Raw genomic sequence first — 26,259 nt, forward strand, 5'->3', positions numbered from 1 at the left:
GGTAGCCATGTATTTCCGCTTCAACAAGACACCCACTCTTGTCCCTTTATCTTACATTAGCCTCTCAACAGCTAGCACAAAGTCACCTCTTTTAATTCTACTCTCCCACTCCATCAAGGGGTCTTGTCTTGCAAATTACTTGATGATCCAACTAGTGCCACTCTTACAAAAGAAATGCACTCAGTAGTGGTTGGTGCTAAGCAAGACATCCAACATGTAGAAACATTGGTTTGTTGGATGCTATCAAACCATCCTACCCTTGCCCACAAGGAATATGGGTATTATATGATGTGGATGATGATCATCATCATTATGAATAACAATAACAATTCTGCATTGTTGTGGGATGCTCTTTGTTATTTCTCTGTTTTATGATAGATTGCAATGTGTGGGCTGTATTATTTTTTGGGGTGCTATTTGCATTTTGTATGATGCTGAGTGATTGGTGCAGTGTATTTTAGTGTTGGATGATAAGAGCTATGTGTTTTGTTATATATTGTGGATGGCATCTGTGTACAGTGGGATTCTTATGAATTGTTGTTCTTATAGTGTTGGGTATCAGTGATGTAAGAGTATGTATTGTATTATTTTATCAGCTGGTGATTGCATAGAGTAAATGTTGTGCTATATGATCTGGTGGTAATTCTGTAGAGTGTGTCAATTTATTGGCTGGTTATCTTATACAGTATTTGTTGTGTATTGAGAATGTAATGATAGAGTTATGCTTTAGACTTGAAAGTGTCCTGCATAAAATGTAGGCTGTGCCTAACAGGACTGTCTTTTGGATTGTGTACAACATGGTTTCTGATTTTCTATTTATGTTATTGGTTAAATTTTTTTTTACTTTGACGTCCACTTATTTCTGATCTCACTTTCACTTTCACTTTCACTTTCACACCCCACCACATTTCTTGCTTGTTTTAGTTTCAAATAATTTCTATTTTGACAATTTCTTCTCCCAACAATATTTTGGGGCTGCAAGGATCAAAATTTCTACAAATGGGCTGCCTTGCTATTCTTGTCACTCTGAACAGTCATGTCTCAGATGATTGTGGTCAGTTTATTATTGTGCATTATGTTTAGTGCTACATGTTTATACAACTTCTTATCCATTTTCCCATTCAAGTCTCCATATTATTGCTCAGTGGACATAGTTGCTGACTCATTTGTCTGTGAACATGTTTGGACTTGTCAAGGACTAGGCTGCTGGAAATGATGTAATCAATCATCTCATTGTAGTAGTTATATAGTCTACACTTGATTTTAGGTTCTGTGGGATTTTTCTCTTTTTTTTTTTTAAGTAATTCAGGCTAGATACTAGTCTTGTGCAGTTAAAGTCAGAAAATCAAACTTTCTGTTTCTGTTTTTAGCCTGTTACTTATGGTCAATCTAGTTTATTTTCTCTCTGTCAAATCTTGTGGCTATGGAGTGTTTTTTCTATATCTTTCATTTTTCTTTTGTATACTTGGAATTTTGTTTTGATTTTCTTTCTTTCTTTTCTGCTTTCTAACTACCATTTTTTTTTTTTTTTTGGTTTTTATCTAAATCTTTTTCTTCATAGTACTTAGTCTTCACTTTGTACTTTATTATTTTCTTTTAGAAATAAAAATGTTTTTGTTTTCTTCATGTTTCCTTATAACATTAATTAGTATTTTTATGGTTCCAGTGTTGTTATTTTGTAGTAGTTTTCTATTTCTATCAAAACCTGTTCTCCTTGTCTATGAAGTTTGTATAGTCTGTTTCTATCAGCTTTGGGGTGGTGGCTTCAGAATGTTGTTAGCAGTTTCCTGGTTTTTCTGTCCAAGCCCTTCAATCCACTTAACATTAAGTTTTTTTTGTTTTTTTTTCATGTTGAAGCTACAATTTATAATGAAATAGCTGGTATATTTATACTAATTTTCTCTTTGAATTCTATGTTAATATTATGAGTATCTATCCCCAAATATCTGTATGAGCAATTCAGGTCTAATTTTGCTGATTTCAATCTGTGTCTAATTTAATGTCCTATTTTAATTAATTTTCCCCACTTTTAATTGTAGTTTTTTCCACAGTTGTCTAATCCTGTATTTCTAAGTTGTGGCTGTATTTATGAATGATTTTTTTGTAGGCTTTTCCATCTGGGTGTCATCTCTTATATTTCAAGTCATCCATGTAGAAGTGATGGTTTATCTGTAACAACTATAACTATTGGTGGTTTCATTCTACAGATTTGTTTTCGGGCTTAGTCTATAGATCAAAGAGGATAATAGCTCCTTATATGAATACAGAAATTCTTTAATTGTCTTCTCTTTGCTTTATATTAACATTTGTTTTATATTTTGACATGATTTCATTGATGTCCTTTATTAGTTTTGAGGTTCCTTTGTGTAATGGGGTGTATTTCCATTGACCAACAGTGGTACACACTATTATCAGATAGTTTTCATGAATCAATTTAGGTTATTCTAAGGCTTGAATAATAGCCCTGTTCACTAGTAGCTGCCATTATTATTATTAGTATTATTATTATTATCATTATTATTATATTATTATTATTATTATTATTATTATTATTATTATTATTATTATTATTATTAAGGTGGTGAGCTGGCAGAAAGATTAGCACACCAGGTGAAATGCGTTGTGGTATTTCGTCTGCAGCTGTGTTCTGAGTTGAAATTCTGCAGATGTTGACTTTGCCTTTCATCTTTACGGGTTCGATGAATTAAATACCAGTAAAACATGGGTCGATCTAATCAACTAGACCCCTCCCCACCAAATTTCAGGCCTTTTGCCTCCAGTAGAAGGGATTATTATTATTATTATTATTATTATTATTATTATTATTATTATTATTATCATCATTATCATCATCATCATCATCATCATCATTATCAAGACAAGAAGCTGGCAAAAACATTGACATGCTAGGCAAAATGCTTAGCAGCATTTCATCCTTCTTTACATTCTTGCATAATGATATCTAATTTGCAGTCTTCAATTGTTCTAGATGTCTGGATGTCAAAATCTTGTAGAATTTTTGGTTTATCTAGTACAGGCTTGTATCACTTGTCTGGCATGTTGTATTCACATATAATAGAAAGTGACTGGTGTCAGTTGTGATAAATTGTGACAAACATTATCCTGATGTTGTTTATATTTCTTTCTGTGTTAACATTTTCGTATGCTCAATATTTTTCACTCACTGTTTACATAGGCACTGCTTGTTCATTGAATCAGTGGAATAGATACTATTCTTCACTGAACTAATGTTTAGAGCTCTGTAAATCTCTACTTCAGAGACTTCCCCATGATGAGTTGTAATTTTTCGTGGTGTCTCTGAGAAACTGTCCATTTCTTTTAACTCTTCCTTTTGCAAATTATTATGCATTCATATATTTTCGTCTCTTTAAGTATGACACAAGTAAATCCAAGTTCCATTGCAACTCATTCCAGTAGTTCTTTTTCCACTCTTTGCAATGTAGGGATCTACTAACTTTTGTTCTTTATTCACACAATCAGAAATACTAATAAATCCTTTCTCGCCAATCTTCCATTCCATGTATAAATGACTGATATTGGCCTTTGGATGAAGTGCTCCATGCATAATTAAGGCTTTTTTTCATTTTTCTGCTTAATGCATCTATTTTATTTCCCATCCAATTCACTATTCCAACACTTATATAATGCATGGCTACAACAACCCAGGCATTGATCAGATTTAACTGATTCCTTGAATTAGATTCGGACTTCAATACAAGCTTTAATCTCTTCAAATATATTGTTTTCACTTTTTCCTTCATTTCCATATACATAATATTACTGAGTTCTAGAATTCCTAGATACTTGTATCCATTGTCATCAGTTTCTGAAATCCATTCTTCCAGTAAGTTTATTCCATTAAAATGTTCTCTCATTGCTCTCTTCACGGCTTAAGTTGCACATTTTAATGTACCAAACTCCATTCCAACATCTCTGCAACACACATTTACTGTTTTAACAAGTGAATTGATCTCTTCTTTTAGACTTTAGGCCTTCCATGAAGGCTAGCTAATTCAGAAAAGATGTGTTTCTTCCTAGTTTGTAGTTCCTATTGATTTTCCTATGTGTCATTGAAAGTGTTAGTAACACAAAAGCAAATAAGGGAGAGAAAGAATCTCCCTCTGGAAAACACCTCTTTTAATAGCTACACTTCCCAGTGATTTCATGTTCACCATCAAGTCCATTGTACAATGTGTAGTGCTATCACTGAAGATGTCGGTTAGATTTTCAGCTCTGCCAAGCATTCTAAGTGACCCCACAATCCAAGAATGGTGCACAATGTTGTAAGCAATTTTGAAGATGACCCATGCTGTCTGTCATCTCTTGCACTAGTCATTGCTATTTTGTCAATGATCGGATGGTCATTGGAGCCTTTCGGTGTGTTCTTCACCCGCTTCTATTGAAAAAATAGTAATATGTTCTGCATTAAATGAAAATATGTTTTCTTGTATTATTAGCATATGCTCCCACCATATGTTTAATCTTGTCAATCCCATCATTATTGTTTATGTTGTAATAAGAAGAAATCTATTGATTTCAACTTTACCTTTTACCAATCTTTAGTTGATGAAGCACTGTAGGACATCTACTGCTCAACTGTTACAATTTAACTGTTATTACTCAACTAAATGTTGTGCAGTATTTAGTTATGGGCCTTTATATTCTGATTTCAAATCCTAGTGGGATTTACTTTGCTTTTCATCTTTCTACAGTCGTCAATAAAATTAGTGTAAAGAATCAATTAAATCAATCATATCCACCTCCAAAAATCTGTGAACTGATGCCAAACAGAGAAATCATTATTATCCTTTTTGGCAAATAAAATTTTAAAATCGTTCTAGTAGCAGTAGCAGTAGTAGTAGCAGCAGCAACAGCAGCAGTTGTAGTAAATGTGCCCTTTCGTAGCAAAAGTGAATTTTTGAATTTGTTTTTACTCTTTTTCCTGACAATATCTGTTGATTTTTTTACAGTCCTTTTTTAACTGTCATAAAGCAGATTTGTTGGGTTAAAAAGAAAAAAAAATTGCTGTTCTTTTACTGTCAAACATTGCAAGGAAAAGGTGTGAACCATCTTATTCTATTTAAACTCATTAGATGCAAAAAAATATGGTTAAACTTTACTTTTTGTAAGTCTAAGGCTGGTTGCCACACCTAGAACTTAGTCTACGACAAAATCTTCCAAATATAGTTTGAATAAAATCTACCTGTTTTTAACTATAATTAGAATTATTTGTTGTGACTAACATTTATTTCACTTGTTTCGATGTGGAAAAGAAATTATAATTCTGTTGGTCTAAGCTCAAATTCCAGAACTCAAACAGCTATTTTACTGTTTTTGTTGAGTAAAGTTCAATTAGCTAATCTCTAATAGATTTGTGAAATGAACTGAATGAAGGTTTAGACATGATCCTTAGAGAAGATGATCTAATATGTCTAACTCGAGACTGGAGTAATACTTAGTACCACATTCATGCAGTAACTGATAATGTGATATGTAGCTTAATAATTTAGGTATATTGCATTCAGTTTGCTATAATATGTCCAAAGTTTGAGATAAGAATTCATTGTGTAGCACCAACTAGCTGTTCTTAAGTAAGCTTTTTCATATAGAAACTGCAATTTAATGCTAAGGATAATCTTTTCACCTGAGCAACACATTTTAAAACTAAAATTTTGGGGGAGGCATTAAGATCTGTTAGTATTTAAGTATAATGTGTTACTAGTCACATATCTAATTATATATAAAGTTGTCAAAACAAATATATTTTACAACTAACTATTCATAAAAATTGATAACATTTGAGTTAATTTCTTGTTATGTGTAGAGTTTATCAACATGCTCAAGTGTCATGACTCACATTTTGGAAATATCTGGCTTAGAAGCAGTTTTGGGTCAAGCTATCTTTGTTTTTGAGAAATGTTTTACTAAGATTTATGGACTCCATATACACAGTCCTTGCTTCAAAGACAATTGGAAGTTTATTGAGGTAGGTGTAGCTGCTACATCAGGCAGGCTAGGCCATCTCCCAAACTTGTTTTGATGATTCAGCTGAAGTGGAAGAAGTGGCCTTGATGCATGATTTTTCTATTTCCTTGTGATATGCAATTAATGTGTTGCTACTATACCAAATACACCAATGTTACGATGTGATTTGGAGGGAGATTTGGTTGCTATTTCTTGGATGTTTAGCAATATGTAGAAGCTCTTTTGTTGGCTTCTTGAGATCCCTAAAATGATGGGAGGATCATGCTTGCTCTACCTTTGGTAATATTTTTACTTAATCAGGATTAACTTTGAACTAGATAACTTGAGTTTCATTAAGCTTGGCTGTGAAATTTATGTCAATGTTAGTTTACAATTATTATGGTTGCATTCTAGTTGTATGTCAGAGATTTATGTTGAAGGTTCAAATATAACCATCAGATGTACATATTGAAATGTAAAACATATCATAGAAATATTTATGTAGAATAACCTAGCACAAGAAGAAAAGACAGTTGTACTCTTTTAATGGTGAATATATCAATGGTGTTATTAAGCCAAAATAGCTGGGTCCTGACTGTCTGAATCAATATAATGTTTGTTGGATTTTAATGGAAAACAGTAGACAGGACAAAAGGGTTATCTCTTCTAATAATTAGGATTAACTTGATTTTTACTATCCTGAATTGAACATAGTGATTAGATTGAGTTGATATTTGCTAAACAAATTTGATATCAGTGAGATTAAGCATGTGTGTGTGTGTGTGTGTGTGTGTGTGTGTGTGTGTGTGTGTGTGTGTGCTTGTGTGTGAGTGACATCATGTTAATCAGTTGCCTGGCCTTATTAAATTAGATTAGGATGTTGTTAACTATATTAGGCAGATCTTGACTAAGTTAATATTGAATAAACTAAGGTAAATCACAGCCAACATTGCAGTACAATTTTACCAACAAATCTAAAATCCAACAAGATACTGCAACAGTGTTAGACACATTGCTGCTTTGAAGACATTAACAAACTAATATTTAATTGTCAATGAAATTTCAAGATTATGGCTAATACTTATTACTTTTACTAACATGATAAATCAAACTGTTTAAAATTTTTCATGAGATTCCATCCCCCACTGTTACCTATTATCTGCTCCTTCAAACTATTATTTATCAAAATTTGAAATAGTTCTGTAAAGTCACTAATCTCATTTTCCAAAACTAAAACAGAATTATTTAACCACAATAAAATATTAAGTTAGTCACTGGAGCACTGGATTCACAATCATGAGGTAGTGAGTGCAATTCCTGGACCAGGCTGTGTGTTGTATTCTTGAGCAAGACACTTCATTTCATATTGCCCCTGTTCACTCAGCTGTAGAAATGAGTTGCAATGTCTCAGGTGCCAAACTGTGCTGGCTTTTGCCTTTCCCTTGGATAACATCACTGGTGTGGAAAGGGGAGGCTGCTATGCATGAACAACTGCTAGTCTTCCATAAAGAACCTTGCCCGAATTTGTGCTTCAGAGAGTAACTTTCTTGGTGCAATCCCATGGTCATTCATGACCGAAGGGGGTCTTTGCCTTTACCATTATTTTAGAAATACTATGTTAAGAAGTAGCTGTTTATTCCTTAGAACAATTGATATTATGACAATTTTCTCATCCTTGGCACCGTAGTTGTAGACTGATTGAATTATTAGAGCATAAGAAATAGCGCCTGACAGTACTTACAGTCCTTTATGTTCTGATTTCAAATCTTGCCAAGGTCAATTTTGTCTTCTTTCTTTCCGGGATAAATAAAGAAAGTAGCGATCAAGTACTGGGAGTGATGTGTATTATTATAAAGTTTCTAAGATATCGATGGAATTATATAACACAAGACATGCCAGGCTATTATTAGTAAGATTCAGGAATATGGTAAAAACACTACATTGGATTGATTTAAAAGAAAAAAAAACTGTGTAAAGTCTCAAAAGAAAAAAAGGTTAGAATACATAAATTATTGTAGATAACCATTCTGTGGAGTATTTGACTTAGTGGAGCCTCTAATAAGATATAGGTCCTTTCCAATATCTGAGAATTAATTCGAGATAAAGACCAGAGAAAAAATCTCTCTGACATTGAATGTTTATCGTATCTTGATTTCTCTGAATTGTCTGACATTTAAGCTTCTCAATTCCATTCATTTCTGTATAGTTTATGGAGACAAAAATATATTGATTTTAATGTTTCGTTATTATCATCTGTACAGTAATGGCCCATGTATACCAGTTTTCGTAGTCAACAGAAATAAAAAGAACTTAGAAATGATATCATGTATGGTAATTTCTTTTTAGCTGAGTTTTATTTTGAGGGTTAAAAACAGACGTCATTTGATCTACTCCTTTTGGTTGAGAAAACAGCAATATTTGCTATTGAAATCTCAGTATTGATTCTACCATATTGGCCACTGATTGTATGAAGGAAAGAAACCTCAACCCTTCCTACAGACTATTGATCTTGGATTCCTAGCTTTCGGCTTTGGTGCTAGGAAAATTACCCAGTAAGATATACAAATAAATAGCACTGTTTCTGATAGAATCAGGAATCAGAGAGGAAAGCAAACCAATAAGAGGTGGATATTGATTTCTTCTACCCAACACTACAAATGGTCAATATATTTCTGCTGTTGGTGTCATTATTGTTGTTGTTGTAACTACTGCTGCTGCTGCTATTATTATTATTAGACTCTTTGAATTTAAAAGATCATATATATTAAAGGGAAAATGAAACGTTAAGTGGAACGAGAGGTGGGAATGTATAGAAAACTGTTTTCTTTTGCTTTGTTTGTTTGTGGGGAACTAAAAAGATCGGATTGATACCCTCTGTCTGAGAATCTATTGATTCTTACTTGAGAAAGAAAAAGAAAACAAAAGATGAACCAGACTATTTTTATAATCTTGTTTTTGTTACTGCACACTTTAAAATTATATTTTACAAATGTACCAAGAACACAGGTTCAATTCAGAATTGGGATTTCAAAGTAATTCTTGAGTTTGTTAACTGTTGATTACGTTACCTGCCTTTGTCACTTGTGACAACTAGAATAATTGGTTGATTTTCGATATAATTGCCATTGTCTGCAAATCTAAGTTTATAGTGTCTTGTATTTTAGAGAACAGACAGCTTTAATAGTATGGTATAGCTGAGATTCCAATTCACTTCTCATCAAAAATATATCATTAACTCAATGATATGAGCCATAATTCTGTTGTAGTAGGAAAGTTATTAACTAGACTTCTGCTACTTGGAAAGGTGGAATTTATCTTATTCCTCTCGTTAAGAATCTTAACTGATCAATCCAAAATACTGTCCATTAATGTATTGTGTTGTTCATGAATTGCATTGTGTTGTTCAGTCAATTATTTCAAATCTTAGATTATATTTAATCCATTTATCTTTATTTCATAACACTTGTTTCTTGGAGAAAATATTCACAAATTCCATGTGGATAAGTTAAAAGGTTAAAGCATGTAATATTTTAGATTTTAAATATGATAACTTTGTTTCCAGACTTGTTTGTATGAGTCAACTATTAAAAACTATTTGGAATCATGTTTCTTTTCTTTTAACAGGAACTAACAAAATACATTCGAGGAGAGGAAACCAATTCTGATTCTGTGATACAATTTCTGCAGAACTTTGTGAGATATGGGCTGGAACGGATTGAATTAAGGGACGAATTATATTGCCAGATAGTTCGTCAGACTCATAGGAACCCAGATACTGATGCTTTGATAAAGGCCTGGGGTGTGATGAGTTTTTGTTCTGCTGCTTTCTCAGCCAGCAAAACATTACATAAGGTAATATTAGTAACCAGTTCATGTTACGATGCTGTTAAAATATTGCTCTTATTTATTTGCTATCTTTATTTTTATTTTTTTCCTTTGTAAATTGGTAGAATTTAAATCTTTTTTTCTGTATTAAGTTACTAATATTCACTGAATCATTTGTCATATTACAAACTGACATCAAATACATAGCATCTACTGTAATAATATGATACTGCATAAAGATAAGCGATATAATCTTGCTTACATATGTGCTCAGACTTTGAGATAGCTGTACTCATTGATTACATTCTAGGAAATGTCTTGTTTTAAATGTAAAATTTTATACTTAACAGCCTGTTGTTAAAGTTAACATGCATTTGCATTTCCTGCACACCTGTAATTGCTTTTATACTTTTTTTATTTGCTGTTTTTTGTAGTATTTAGTCTCATATGTAAAGAAACATATTGGTGATGAAACAGTTGGTAAATATGCAAAAATTTGTTACTCACAATTACGAAAACCGAGAGTAATGGCTCGAAAATTTCCACCATCTGCAAGTGAGATTTTAGTAAGTACCTGATTTATTATTCAAAAGTTTGTAGGATTATTTTTACTTATCATGGAATGGTTGTTTAAATAATAACTTACCTAAGCTAACAAGGAATTATAGAAGTCGATGATGACAATGATGATGATTATATTAAACAAGCTTTGAAGTCAATGAGAGACAACAAACTCTAAAACCAAAACTAAAGATGAACGATATAGATTTTTTAATATACAATGCATAAAGATGTATAATTATTAGGACTCAGACCATATAAGTGTCAAAATCTAAGTGACTACATTATCAATTACTCCTGAGAAACTCTGCTGCATCTCCCTTTTAGGATATATGTTTTGCTGGTAACACACACACGCACACACACACACCACACACACACATGTATGGTCAAAACACTGGAAAAAACTATAATTGATGACAGAGATGAAAAATTAAGGTATGATTTTTATGATAAACTAAAACAGCTCAAAAAAGTATAACTATCAACGTACAATGACAATATAGTTAGGTACGTTTTCAACCAAATTTTGACAGCATTCTGGGATTATCTCTTCTATCCAAACTTGTAGTAGCTTTTCTTTTTAAATTTTGAAATTGATGAGGCATTATAAGCTGCTATATTCTTTCTCATATAATTCTATACATTTTCTATAGGATTCAGTTTGGAGATGATCCTGACCATTTAATGCATTAGATTTAAGCCAGCTCCTTTATACATTTTTCAGAATGGAAGGGTGCACTTTCCTGTAGGGATATAGTGAGATTATTGATCATTATATGATTAGGTAAATTCTTGTTGAGTGTATGGTTGTAGTTTTGGTTATAATGTAAATTGTTGCTCTTTCCCTGGCAGAAATATCCTATTTATCACATTGGGTGATCATTAATTAACTCCTGCAAATTTTATTTTGTATTGCATTCTGAGTTTAATCCTTTTAATAACAGCCTGCCCAAGGCTGCCCTGGCTGTATGATGTAAACTTGTTTTAAAGTTATCCAAATTGAAACCTTCCATCAGAATTCCTTGGTAATTTATGTTCCAGACCACAATTTAATAACGACAAGGTTATTTTACTAAATACTTCATTCTTTTCGAAATTAACTGAAACAAGACAAGGCAATGTGTTTCAAGAGAAATTTGGTAATGAAAGGGTTAATGGATGACAGATGACAGAAACCATAGAAGCTAATTGCTTAATAAATCATTTGTCATGAAACAGACTTTAAGCTAACTCTAATTAGATCCCAGCATAATTGCAGATGATCCAGATGGTTTTTTTTTTTTTTGTTTTTTTTTTCAATGTAAACTTTGCTGGATGCCTTGCAACTAAATTGAAGTCATTCTGCAATCAATATCTCATTGTCTTGGTGCTGCATTTTACTGTTGCTGGCATTTGTGCTTGTATGGAACTGCTAGATGTAAATAAGGATGCAACATAACATAAAGATGCTGGCTTGTGACCAGTTTGAAGAGTTGTGCCACAAAGTCTGATTAATCTTCCAAATGATTTATCTCTGCTTTTCTTGACTGTCCCTACAGTATTAGCTGAGTTGACATCTTCAGGAAGAGCTGATTCTAGAGTAAATTCGATATGAAGTTGAAGTTGAAATTCAAAAATTATTTTTTGTCATAATCATGTGATCTCATAATTGACCAGACTATTGGGTGTTGCTATATGTCACTGGTCACAATGCACTTTGCATTGTTTTAGCTTCTGAATGATACTGCCTCACTGGCTGGCTGACCAGGTGAACATCTCCCCTAATTGGAAGGCCAGCCCATCATGGGGTTACCCATTTATAGCTGAATGAACCAGAGCAATGTGAAATGAGGTGTTTTGCTCTAGAACACAATGCACAGCCCACCTGGGAATTGAAACCACAATCTTATGATCTTGAGTGCAACAGACTTAATCACCAGGCCACATGCCTTTACATTCCATCATAATACATCATCATCATTGTCAGCATTAACTCGCACCTGAGTAGCAGATCTGTAGCCAATGAGTGAGCCTCTTCATCTTGATCAGTGCAAAACATACTGGTGACTGACATATAGCAGAAATGAATTAACTTCGTTACTTGCAAATATCTAATTGATAATTAGTTATAAGAAAAATAATAAATTTCATCTTTTGTCCAGGAGTGTATTTAGGTTATTTGTGGAATCTTATGGAAAGTTTCCTCTAATACATATGCATGCATATATATGTGTGTGTATTTATTATTATTATTATTATTATCATTATTATTATTATTATTATTATTATTATGCGATTTTCTTCTTTCAATTTTGTTTCCATCTTCTTGACATTTAGGGCAAAGAAACTCACTTTATTCATTGATAGACCATTGAAATAATCACACCAGATTAGAGTTTTTGTTGTTGTTGTTGTTGTTATTATTATTATTATTATTATTATTATTATTATATTATTATTATTATGCGATTTTCTTCTTTCAATTTTGTTTCCATCTTCTTGACATTTAGGGCAAAGAAACTCACTTTATTCATTGATAGACCATTGAAATAATCACACCAGATTAGAGTTTTTGTTGTTGTTGTTGTTGTTATTATTATATTATTATTATTATTATTATTATTGTTATTATTATTATTATTGAGGTGGTGAGGAGGCAGAATGGTTAGCATGCCGGACAAAATGTTTAGTGGCATTTCATCTGTCTTTATGTTCTGGGTTTAAATTCCACCAAGGTCAACTTTCAGGGTCAAAAAAATGATACCAGTTGAACACTGAGGTTGATGTAATCAACTTACCCCCTCCCCTGAACTTGCTGGCCTTGTACCATAAGTTGAAATAATATTATTATTATTATTATTATTATCATCATTATCATTCATCATCATCATCATCAATATTATTATTTTCAATTTAACTTTAAAATATATATTAAAAGATTCAGGCATTAAAGCTACTGACCAGTTTAAAAACCATGCTAATATAGTTGTTCCTCAAGCCGTCAGTTTGAGTAAAGCATCAAATCATTCATTTTTCAGTTTCTAATCCAGTATTCTACAAGGGATATATAAGCCTGAAGAAAACAATGGTTTTGAAACTGCCAATAGTTTTAATGTTCTTGTTCTTCATCATCATCATCATTATTCAACATCCGTCTTCCATGCTAGCATGGGTGGGATGGTACCACAAGAGCCAATCAGGCCAAAGCCTGCACCACACTTCTGTGACTATTTTAGTGGGATTTTTATAGCTGGATGCCCTTCCTAACACTAACTACTCAGCAGAGTTGACTTCGTACTTTTTATGTGACACAAGCACAGGCGAGGTGAGCAGTGCTTTTTATGTGGCACAAGCAAAGGTGAGGTCAGTTTTGGCAAGGTTTTTACAGCTGGATGCCCTTCCGAACACCAACCACTTTACAATGTGGACTGGGTGCTTTTAAGTGGCACCTGCACTAACAGGGTCAACAAGTACTTGCAAGACAAAAAAAAAGTACTTATATCTTAAAATATAACAGTAATAGCAATCATCATCATCATCGTTTAACGTCCGTTCTCCATGCTAGCATGGGTTGGACGGTTCGACCGGGGATCTGGGAAGCCAGAAGGCTGCACCAGGCTCCAGTCTTACCTGGCAATGTTTCTACAGCTGGATGCCCTTCCTAACGCCAACCACTCCACGAGTGTAGTGGGTGCTCTTTACGTGCCACCTGCACAGGTGCCAGGCGAGGCTGGCAACGGCCACGGTCAGATTGGTGTATTTTATGTGCCACCGGCACGCGATTTCAAATTTTGGTACAAGGCCAGCAATTTCAAGGGAAGGTGTAAATTGAAAGGATGAGAGGCAAAAGCAACCTCTGCAGAATTTGAACTCAGCAATAAATAAAATGTTGCTAAGCAGTTCACCTGGCATGCTAATGATTCTGTCAGCTCACTGCCTCAACAGTAATAGTAATATATATAAAAATATTTATCTTAAAATAGTACTATTTTCTTTGCCCATATGTGGTCTCTTGATTTTAACTTCTCACTTTGTGAACTTGCTCTCTTTCTCTCTCTCTCTCTCTCTCTCTCACACACACACACACACACACACACACACATTTCCTTGTCATCTCTTTTGTAAGGTTCGTTTCCCTTGATTGGCTTTCACCACTCTGCCCATGTATTCTTTGGTTTCCCTCTTCCAGTCACTCTTTCTACATCAATCCCCTACCATTTCTTCACCCATCAGTTATTACCCATACACATTACGTGTCCATACCAGCATGGCACCTATCACTTTTACTCTTTTACTTGTTTCATCATGTGACTGTGGCCATGCTGGAGCACAGCCTTTAGTCAAGCAAATCGACCTCAGGACTAATTCTTTGTAAGGCTAGTGTACTTATTCTATCAGTCTCTTTTGCCGAACCACTAAGTTACGGGGACGTAAACACACCAGCATGTCAAGCGATGTTGGCGAGACAAACACAGACACACAAACATATACACACACATACATATATATATATATATATATATATATATATATATATATATATATATATATATATATATTATATATATATATATATGTATATATATATGACGGGTTTCTTTCAGTTTCCGTCTACTAAATCAACTCACAAGGCTTTGGTCGGCCTGATGCTATAGTAGAAGACATTTGCCCAAGGTGCTACACAGTGGGACTGAACCTGGAACCATGTGGTTCATAAGCAAGCTACTTACCACACAGCCACTCCTACAACTACTCTTGTTACTTTACATTTGATTTCTCTTTTGCCTAGTTCTTCTCTCATCTCATCTATGTCTCATTGTTTATACACACTAAAATTATACATCCAGGAGAACATGCTCTCTACAATCCTCTCCAACCTTCAACATCCTCTGCATTCAGTGTGCTCATCTCACAACAATGCAGCATCCCAGTTTGTACACATGCATCATAAAACTTACCCTTTGCTCAGAGAGAGAGAGAACTCCCCACCCCACCCCATCTACGGAGGTAATAGCTCTTTGAAGTTTACCTACTCTAATGTAATTCTAGCAGCTGTGCTTTCAATATACAACTGTCAGAGGTAAAGTCTAGATAGATAGATAAATAGATAGATAGATAGATAGATAGATAGATAGATAGATAGATAGATAGATAGATAGATAGATAGATAGATAGATAGATAGAAGGAAGAGGAGGGAGAGGGGAGAAAGAGAAGGGGAGAGAGAGGCAGAAAGAACAATTTAAAGTTAAGCTAGAGTAGAACAAGCCGAAAGATGAATTTTTTCAGCATGTAAATACTGAGCAGTATATATAAAGGATAAAATCTTTTTAAGAGCAGAAAAAATTTGCTGACAAATTTTTTGCTCTTAAAAGGATTTTATCCTTTATATATACGGCTCAGTATTTACATGCTGAAAAAAATCTATCTTTCTACTTGTTCTGCAATATATTTCAATGCTTCAAAAATAAACTTGTGTTTGTATACATATGACTTAAACTAGAGTATTTTTAAAAGCCTTTGGTGTTAAAATTGGAACAGTTATAAATACATGTTACTATCTTCTTCACACACAGAAGTCTCCCTTCATACATTAGCATATGAAGTGAACTTATAGCAGTCACTATTTATATAAAATACAAATCAGAACTTAATCATACTTACTAAGCCCACTTGCATACTGTACAATTGTAAGCCACTTGATAAAACAATATATATGTTTATGTACAACTACATCAAGGATTAGGGAACCTAGAATATGTTTAAAATGGTTCAACAAGAGTTTTGCCAACATTTCCTTTAGAACTTTAAGCAGATACGAATACATCTTATCATTCTCTTCATGCACAAGCCAAATAACAATGCAGTAGTATTAAAATATTCCTTCATGGGCATCTTTATAACTTTTATTTTGAAGCCTGTCTGTCATAGTCGCTAGCAGAGAGTTTATCATACGACAGTCATTGAATGTCCATCATAGAAACTTGCCCTATCTAACACAGTTCCAACTTTAACCCTTTCGTTACCAACCCGGCTCTGGCTCTGAGTACAAATGTCTTGTTTTCATAAGTTTTGAATTAAAATCTTTCACCAAACCTTAGTCACAATTTATATTCCTAACACTAGCTAAATGATAACTAAGTTATTTTATGAAATTTTTTGCTATATTTAAAGTAATTGAAAGAAACACAGCATCTCAAAATAAATACAGTAATGAAAGGGTTAATGACATGGCCTTGACACTGTTGACTTTCGCCTGTTTAAAGACTTCAGAGTTGGTAACAAGCTTACCCTAGCAGTTCTTGTTGATGGTGGAAATACCCAAGGAGTCATAAATGATGATAGAAGGTGACAAATGACTCGAGAGCTGTAAAAGAACCAGTCAGTTCTACACCTTTGTGTCTTTTTTTTTCCAGATCTTTATACACTTCCTGAGATGTTTCAGTTCCAGATTCTTTTGGACCAAATGTTTACCAAATGATCTGGTTTCTTCTACTAGTCTGTTATTAACCCCATACTTTATTTTAGTCTCTGATGTGGTGGTGCACTATGCACCAGGTAGCTGAATTAGTGGACTGACTTGATCTTGTCTCACCTGTGTTAATGCAGGGAAAGGTGGTAATCTTTCAGATGGAATCCTGGTGGAAAATTTCTTTCCTCTTCAAGCTGATATCGATCCTGAAGAGACCATCCAATACAGTCAGCAACATTTTATTGGTCACATATGCAATTCAATATTTTCTGTTTTGTCTTGTGATGCTGAAAGGAACATTAATGTCTCCAGTTGTTGAAGTGGTGACATAAAATTGATCCAGTAAAAAGACAGAATCCACTTGGGTCAATCCAACAATTTATCAATGAATTTGACCTTGAAATTTATTGATGACATGGCACTTCTTTACATAGCTGTCCTCTCCCTCTCTCTCTCTCATATATATATATGCATGTGTGAATATATATATAGATGTGTATGCAACTGGAAGGCATCCAGTCATACAAAAATCTGGCTCAATGAACTCTGTCTAACACATGTAAGCATGAAAAAGTGGACATATGGTTACTACACTGAGATCCCTAGCACTGGTTCATACCTATAAACATACATAAAACCACAATTAGTAGTAGTTCAATCATGTCCATCAACCTTCTAGTGTTTCCTTTACTACTGCATTAATCCAGAGAAAATCTTTCAATTAGAAACATCAAGCATTAATGAATTTATTCAAGTTTTAGAGAGCAGTGGAAGGGAGATAATTTGTAAAAAACTTTTTTTTTTCATAAGAATATGGAAATTTTAAAAACTGAAATCAGATTTCAGCTTTATATCTGGAAATAACTTTAATTCCAACATCTCAGTAAGATAGCAAATAACAATATACTTACTTTTGTAAATGTTCGATTTGTTGCTTTTGTAAAAAGTATTGACTAATGGACATGCACACACACACACACACGTACACTAACAAAACCTGTGCAAATTCCATGGATTCCCTTCGTAGAAAGAGACACAGAGAAAGTGAGGGAGGATTGACTCCCACTCTTACTTAGTTTCTTACTTCATAGAAGCCTCTTACTTTCACTCTGTTTGTCCCTTTGTATCTTTCTACATTCAACAATGTCAGTGCTAAGATGTATACACACATACATACACAAGTTTACTAATTCCATTATGTTATATATATAATTAGATATTAGATAATATAACCAGTTGTTGAGTATCCCACCCATGAAGGATTAATGCTAGATGGGTCAAAACAATTGTAGTGATTAATAAAAACTCTCATATCTTCTATCTTTCGTCTCACATGAACCAAATACACACACACACACACACACACCATTAATCGTGAAACATTTTTCTTTTACTCTCTCTCCAGTTTTTCCCTCCATTCCTTTTCTGTCAAAGAGCATAGGCTCAAAACATCATTTTTCCCATCACCTGTCTCTGTCTTTTGTTTTCTCTACATTCAAACCATATATATATATAAAATATATAATTATATACGTGTGTGTGTGCACTTATTTTGAATTTTGCTTATTTACTAATACATATCTTTGTTTAATTTTGTTTATTTGTCTCTTCTTTTTCAGAGTGTACAAAGTTTAAGTCCTTTAGTTTGTAAAATACATTTTATGGATGGTAAAACTAAAGCAGTTCATGCAATGCCCTGTGATACAACTGCCGAAATTCTGGATAAGGTCGCCCACAAAATTGGTCTTCAATCTGTTGAGGGCTGGGCTCTTTATGAGGTGAGTTGATTGAAGAGAATTATTTTGGATTTCATTTCCTGGATCTATATTCTTGTTTCCTTTGTACTGGTTTCAATAGAAGAATGGTAAGGTACTGCCACCAGTCGTTTTAGATAATTCTAGTGACGGCATTCTTTATTTCAGTCGGGGACTTATTTTCTTGAATCATAACTAACTAATCACTAAGTTGTTTTTTTTAACTCAACAATGGATTTACACCTCTAAACATGACAGCAGTTCTAACAGAATGCCACACACACACACACACACACACATGCACATACAGGTTTCTGTCAAATATATTAGAGAGGAATGCTCAGTAAATGCTCAGTGGAATGAAACTCAATTTGCAAAACAAACTTGCAATCGTCAGATTCAATAAAACAAAAATGTGTGAGTGTACATGTGTATTATTATCATTATTATTATTATTATTATTATTATTTAAAACAGTTTGATCTGGTTACATGCAACTTAAATTTTTGTTGGCTCCTCACAGGAACCTACAAAACTTTAAAATGTATGAAGCTGAATCAAATTGTTTGAAATGATACTATATTAACCTTCTACAAAATGTGTGGAGTACCTCTTTGTTTTGTTTACCCACTTTTTTGTTTTTGTTTTGTTTATCTTTTTGGTTTTTAGTCGCTATAGACACATATGTTATAATGTATTTAATATATCAATATATTATTATAATATCTTATTGTATGTTACTATATATATATATATATATATATATATATATATATATATATATAGTTGTAATAATTAAGTCAAACTGAATAGTGATATGTTCCAGGTTTGTGTAATATATAATAGGAAATGCATCCATTATGTTATGCATCCTCAGTTAAAGCATTTTAAAAATATAAAGAAATTGATGGAAATATTTCAATCACACACACCTATGTGTTTGATTTATCATCTAAGGGAGTAACAACATATCAATTTCTGATGACTGATCATATTTTAATGTGTCTATGAATAACTTTGCTTATCTTTTGACACAACACTGCTCTTGTACATCAATTGTTTGAACAAGTAGGAATTTGGAAATCACTTAGATTCAAGGTGCTTCAACTCATATATATATATATATATATATATATATATATATCATTGGCACTCTGTTGGTTCTAACAATGAGGGTTCCAGTTGATCTGATCAACAGAACAGCCTGCTCATGAAATTAATGTGCAAGTGGCTGAGCACTCCACAGACATGCATATCATAGAATGTGACAAGGCTGGCATCCAATACACGCTGCAGTCAGCAGTAGTACCTATATATATATATATATATATATATATATATATATATATACATATATATGATTAAACTATTTAATTGTTTAATTTATTGTTTTGGTTTCCATTTTTAATTTATATATATGAGTGTGTGTGTGTACATGTATGTATGTATGTATGTATGTATGTATGTATCCTAACATAAGAATGTAGTGTTTATTACAATATGTATGTTTTTATTCTTTTACTTGTTTCAGTCATTTGGCTGTGGCTGGAGGACCACCTTACAAATAGTTCAGATCCTTTCCTGCCCTTGTCATAGCTATTGTATTCTTATTTCTTTACTGCCCACAAGGGGCTACACACAGAGGAGACAAACAAGGACAGACAAAGGGATTCAGTCAATTACATCGACTCCAGTGTGTAACTGGTACTTAATTTATCGATCTCCGAAAGGATGAAAGGCAAAGTGGACCTCAGTGGAATTTGAACTCAGAACGTAATGGTAGATGAAATACCGCTAAGCATTTTGCCCGGCATGATAACGTTTCTGCCAGCTCGCCGCCTTCTTTAATACTCTCTTTAATAACATGACCCAAAGTAAGGTGGCAAGCTGGCAGTATTGTTAGTAAGTGGAGCAAAATGCTTAGCAACTTTTGTCTGTCTTTAAGTTCTGAGTTTAAATTTCACCAGGGTTGGCTTTACCTTTCATCCTTTCAAGGTCCTTAAAATAATTAGATCTGGGATCAATGTAATTGACTTATCCCCTCCCCTGAAATTGCTGGCCTTGTACAAAAATTTGAAATTAGTTTTATGACCCAAAGTTCACTAATCACATGAAAAATTCTGTTTTGTGAAATTGATAATATTTTACCAACATAGGCGCAGGAGTGGCTGTGTGGTAAGTAGCTTGCTTACTAACTACATGATTCCAGGTTCAGTCTTACTGCATGGCACCTTGGGCAAGTGTTTTCTACTATAGCCTAGGGCTGACCAAAGCCTTGTGAATGGATTTGGTAGACAGAAAACTGAAAGAAGCCCGTTGTATATATGTATATGCGTGTATATGTGTATGTGTTTGTCCCCCATACATCGCTTGACAACTGATGCTGGTGTGTTTACGTCCCCATAACTTAGTGGTTCAGCAAAATAGACCAATAGAATAAGTACTAGGCTTACAAAGAATAAGTCCTGGAGTCGATTTGCTCGACTAAAGGCGGTGCTCCAGCATGGCTGCAGTCAAATGACTGAAAGAGTAAAAGAGTATATCTCTTTTCATGTAGGATCATGTAATTAATATTTTCTGTTTGTTTGTGTTTTATTCTGAGTACTTTTATATGCATGCGAGTGTGGGTGTATACAAGTTTTTTTGTAAGTATGTATATATAAATATATATGTGCGTTTGTGTGTATACATACATGTGTGTGTGTTTGTATATTTGTGTGTGTGTATGCATATGTGTGTGTATTTCTGTGTATGTATGTATACGTGTATGTGTGTATGTATGTGTGCGTATGTATGTATGTACACAAAAGTGAAAGTTATTTTTTATCTTGGTGATAATGTCATATCCAGATATATAGATTTGGTATTTTCATGTTTTTGTTTACTTTTATTTCATTTAGCTTTTTTTGTAACTCTGTTGTGTGTGTGTGTGTGTGTGTGTATGTGTGTGTGTGTGTGTGTGTGTGGAGAGAGAGAGAGGGAGAAGTGAGGAGGAAGATGAAGATTAAATAGAGAACAGAAACAAACAAATCAAAGAGATCATAAGAAAATCTCCACATAGCATGGTCTTCTTTGATAACAATGTGTGAATTGTTTTACAAGTGTTCTTTGCTGTTTAATGATATTGTTATTCATGTCAGTTTTTTCCACCCCTCTTCTTTCTGTTTCATTCTCATTCACCTCTCCACACAGACACCCACGGAATTATGTCATTATATTACAAGGATAATGATGATGTGCTATTACACACATACACAGACACACACACATATATATACAAAACGTCATAAAGAAGAATGGAGAATTATACAGCTTCAAAATGTGTTTATTGCAGTATTATTCTCATTAAATTCACATTAAATTCCAATCTAACACATGTTTCTGATGGATACATGTCCTAATGTCCTTTGATGTAGCATTTATGTGCATTTAGTTGAATTATATCAGAGTGCTAATAAGGTAGCTGCCTGGATTCCAAATCCTTATTCCTCTACATGTTATATATATACATATATATATATATATATATATAATATATATATATATATATACATATACATATATAGATGTGAGTGTGTGTGTGTATATATATATATATATATACACATATACATATATAGATGTGAGTGTATATATATATTATATATATATATATATATATGTATACATATTATGTATGTATGTATATATATATATATATATATGTATATATATATGTATACATATATGTATATTGTATATGTACGTTTATATGTATGTGTGTGTGTGTATATGTGTATACATACATATATATACATGCACACACACATACATATATGAGAGAGAAAGAGATAGAAAGACAGAGAGAGAGAGAGAGAAAGGGGGAGGAAGAGAGAGCAATGTTCACTTGATGTTAAATCATAAGAAAAACATTTCATGATGACTTGCATCCAATTATTATGTATCTTATTGCCTAAGAAAAGTTTTGCCCCATTTATTCACATTTTCTGTCGGCATTCAAATATGTTTTCCTCCAAATCTAATCTTTGGCACGTTATCTGTCATTCTAGTTGGGGGTAAATTTGATGCAATGTAGTTCAAACAATTTCAATTGGAGAAAGACCAAGCTCTCCATTAAAAACAGTCAACCTGAGAAACTGAATATTGATTTTTTATGGGGAGTTTTTTTTTTTTTTTGCATTTCTTTTTTTGCTTCAAATGTTTAAATAATCTTTTGTTTTTCTATGTATTTAGCAAAAGTGGTGGTAGGAAAGTGAATACTTCTGAGTATGTGTGTGTGTGTGTGTTTGCGTGCATGTACATGTGTGCACATACATGTGCATATGTACAAGAATGGTTGAGAGTATTATGCAGGAAACAGTAGCAATATGTATTAGTTTTTTAATTTTTTCATATATGGGTGTGTGTGTCTATGTATGTATAGGTGTGTGTATGTATGGTAGCAGCAGCTAAATAAATTATTATAGTTTATAGTATGTATTGAGTCAATTTTTTTCCATTTGTGAAATAGTAAACATATATGTTCATATAGGGAGAGAATTCACAAAAAAAACAAAAGACGAAGACAGGTGGTGTAGACAACAAACAGATGTATTAGTATAATGCTCGGGAAGTGAAAAAGTCTTTAACATTTCGAGCCTATGCTCTTCCACAGAAAGAAACAAGGAGAGAAAATAAAGAATGTGTAGTGGCTAGCAATCTGTCATGACAAACACATACACATGTTCATATATATGAACATGTGTATGTGCATGCATGCGTATAAAATGTGTACATATATATATATATATGTATATATATATATATATATATATATATATATATATATATATATATATTATATATATATATATATATATATTGAAAGTGAGAGAAACAGTTGTATGTGTGTGAAATATATGCTTTATAAGAGGTTTTATTATTATAAAGTGTTCTGCGAAGAGCCTTGGAACTTTATAGAAATCTGTTGTGGCTATGAAAGCGAGAAATGGAAGTTTGATGTATAGATAGAGAGGAGATCAGATAAGGAGGTCAGTTATGTTTATGGAATATATATAACTTGTATAAACACATGTTAACAATTGCTTCAGGCTCTTTCTTTGATAAATTTTAATAATGAAACAGAGTAGAACATGTATTTGAAATTAATGTCAACTTAACTGTGTTTGTTTAGAAACAAATATTGGTTGAATCACTTTACACAAACTTTGAGTAAGATGACTAGCTTTGATATCTTTCCAACAGAAATTACCTTCAGTATTTAGCTCTCTGTCTATTACACCCAGTATCTATATAACCTGTGCAAGTACTGTATGGCTAAAAAGATGGCATTGCAATCATAAGGTCCCAGTTTCTATCTCACTGCATGATATCTTGAATAAATATAATTTTCTATAACTGGAACTAAACTCATGCATTGTGAAAGAAATTTGGTTGATGGAAACTATATAGAAACCAGTTGGGTGGATTGTCCAAAACTGACATACCATTAAGGAAAAAGATTGTCTGATTGTCTGGAGACAAGTGTGTTGCTGTTGAAATATGTTTCTGCCTCTATAAGCATCATCAGCACAGCACCTGTTCTAAATGAAAATGAGTTTGGAGAAATAATCAGTAGCCAGATATATGTAGATACATACATTTAACTTATACATATGTATGTATGAATGAATGGATGAATACATACATGTGTGTGTGTGTGTATAAAGAGAGAGAGGGAAAAAATAAAACTGGAAAGTTGGTTCATAAATTATTTAGTTACATTATCATAAACATGTTTCAATGAAGATAAAAGATGAATTATACAATCTGGGTGAGATAAGCTTCCTAGGTCTTTGCTTGTTCAGAGATTCATATGAAAAGATGTGTGATGTTAATCAGCACCGTCTATGGTTAGTGATCCTGAGAATAAAAGTGGAATTGTAACATATCCTCCTTAAATATTCAACCTAAATGTAAAGGTATAGAAAAAGCTAGACAAAGTAATGCTAACCATATAAAGAATAAAGGTTAGAGTGATATAATCTTTACTCATACAAACCCAAGCTTTTGGAATAGTAACACAGATCCTTTCTCAGTCACAGGTTTTCTTGCTTCCTATAACAACAATAACAAAAACAGGGGCAAAAATAATACTAAGGATGCTAACATTAGAAAAAACATAATAGTATAAAAAGTATAAACAATTTGAATAACAGCAGGAGTAAATAAAGGTTTACTAAGCTTTCTTAGACTTCTTGTGATTAACTCATGTAATTGTAGACTAGCCTCTTAATGTCCTCTTGAAGATAATTACCTTATAAGTAATGCAATCTACAAATGCAATGTTATTACACAGGCTGACAATAGATCATATCAGTTCTACTTGGAACCCCTTTAACAGTTGCTATAACATGCTCAAACATATATTTACTGACAAAAACTTAAGCAATATGATATCACTAGCAGAGTAAATATGGAATTTAAAATCAAGAAATAGTGATTTCAAATTGCATTGGAGTATTATTGCTCAAGCTCCAGCATATAAAAGTAATGAAAGCCCCTTGAGATACTTCCAACAGATCATAGCTTAATATATCAAAGGAATAAAAGTATGCTCTCTTGCAGCTATAAAAGTTTCAAAACTTTTAAATTCTATATAAGAAATCTGGTACTTAAAACTAATGGCAATATACGATTAACAAATTACATAACATTTTGTTTCCAAAGTAGAAGATAATAGTGAATTTTAACATCCATCAAAAATAATGTAATGCTTTTCAATGGAAATTATTATTCTCTAATTACGGCTTATGTTAGTTTATTTTCTCCCTTTTTGTTTTACAAAGTGTATACACATATAAATACATACATGTGTACATGTGTGGCTGTAGGAACCAAGATATGTGTCTATATATACACATATACACATGCATGTGTATGTATGCATTATATATTTGTATATGCATACATATGCATATGTGCATGAATGTATGTTTACATATGTGTGTATAATTGTCTTCAGGGCGATCTTTCGGTACAAGTACCATAACTGCCAATTATAAACCCACGTGGGTTTGTTTGCGTTTCTGAAGAAAAAAGAAACTCTTTTCCCCCATCCTTAACCCTAACCCCACATATATAAAAAAAAAACTTTACGGAAAGTGATGATCTTCTTCTTCAAATGTAAACAAACAGGCTTGGCAGTTATGGTACTTGTACCGAATGATCGCCGTCTTCAGTTCTTCTGATTTACATAAAATAGATACATATTTAAATGAATCTTTCATTTTGAATCCTTTTTCCTATTCTCTCAGGTTACAGCTGAACATGAACGGTTCATACGAGGCTACGAGTATGTTGCTGATATCCTGGCCCAATGGGAACAGTGAGTTCTTGTTTTGTTTTAAACTTCCAAATTTGGTTCATTTGCATGATGTTTGGAGGAAAATTCTGGTTAACTTCTTTAGGTACAGATACCTGCAAATATTTTCCTTTCTCTAACTGAAGCAGCTATGTTTCTCTTCTAATGCTAGACACCTTTTCTAGCCATCGATACTACTTCCTATCAGTTGAGGGGTCTTGTGCTACAAGTTAGTTAGTGATCTCACTGCTGCCGGTTCCAAAAAGGCACCCAGTACACTCTGTAAAGTGGTTGTGTTAGGAAGGGTGTCCAGCCATAGAAACCAGCCAAAACAAACAGC

The 26,259-nt window shown here is 33.1% G+C and overlaps 1 protein-coding gene across 4 annotated transcripts in view; it reads left to right on the top strand.

Annotated features, from left to right (window-relative positions):
- The window catches only part of LOC115217708 (unconventional myosin-X), a 560,656-nt gene that overhangs the window by 495,502 nt on the left and 38,895 nt on the right, over positions 1–26,259 (top strand). For all 4 annotated transcript variants that reach the window (XM_036507677.1, XM_036507678.1, XM_029787467.2 and 1 more), the window contains 4 exons: positions 9,610–9,837; positions 10,245–10,376; positions 18,443–18,601; positions 25,873–25,943. In XM_036507677.1, coding sequence (XP_036363570.1) covers positions 9,610–9,837; positions 10,245–10,376; positions 18,443–18,601; positions 25,873–25,943 — 590 coding nt within the window. The remainder of the gene's footprint in view (positions 1–9,609; positions 9,838–10,244; positions 10,377–18,442; positions 18,602–25,872; positions 25,944–26,259) is intronic.

The sequence above is a fragment of the Octopus sinensis genome, linkage group LG11 (assembly GCF_006345805.1).
Source record: "Octopus sinensis linkage group LG11, ASM634580v1, whole genome shotgun sequence".
Lineage (NCBI taxonomy): Eukaryota > Metazoa > Mollusca > Cephalopoda > Octopoda > Octopodidae > Octopus > Octopus sinensis.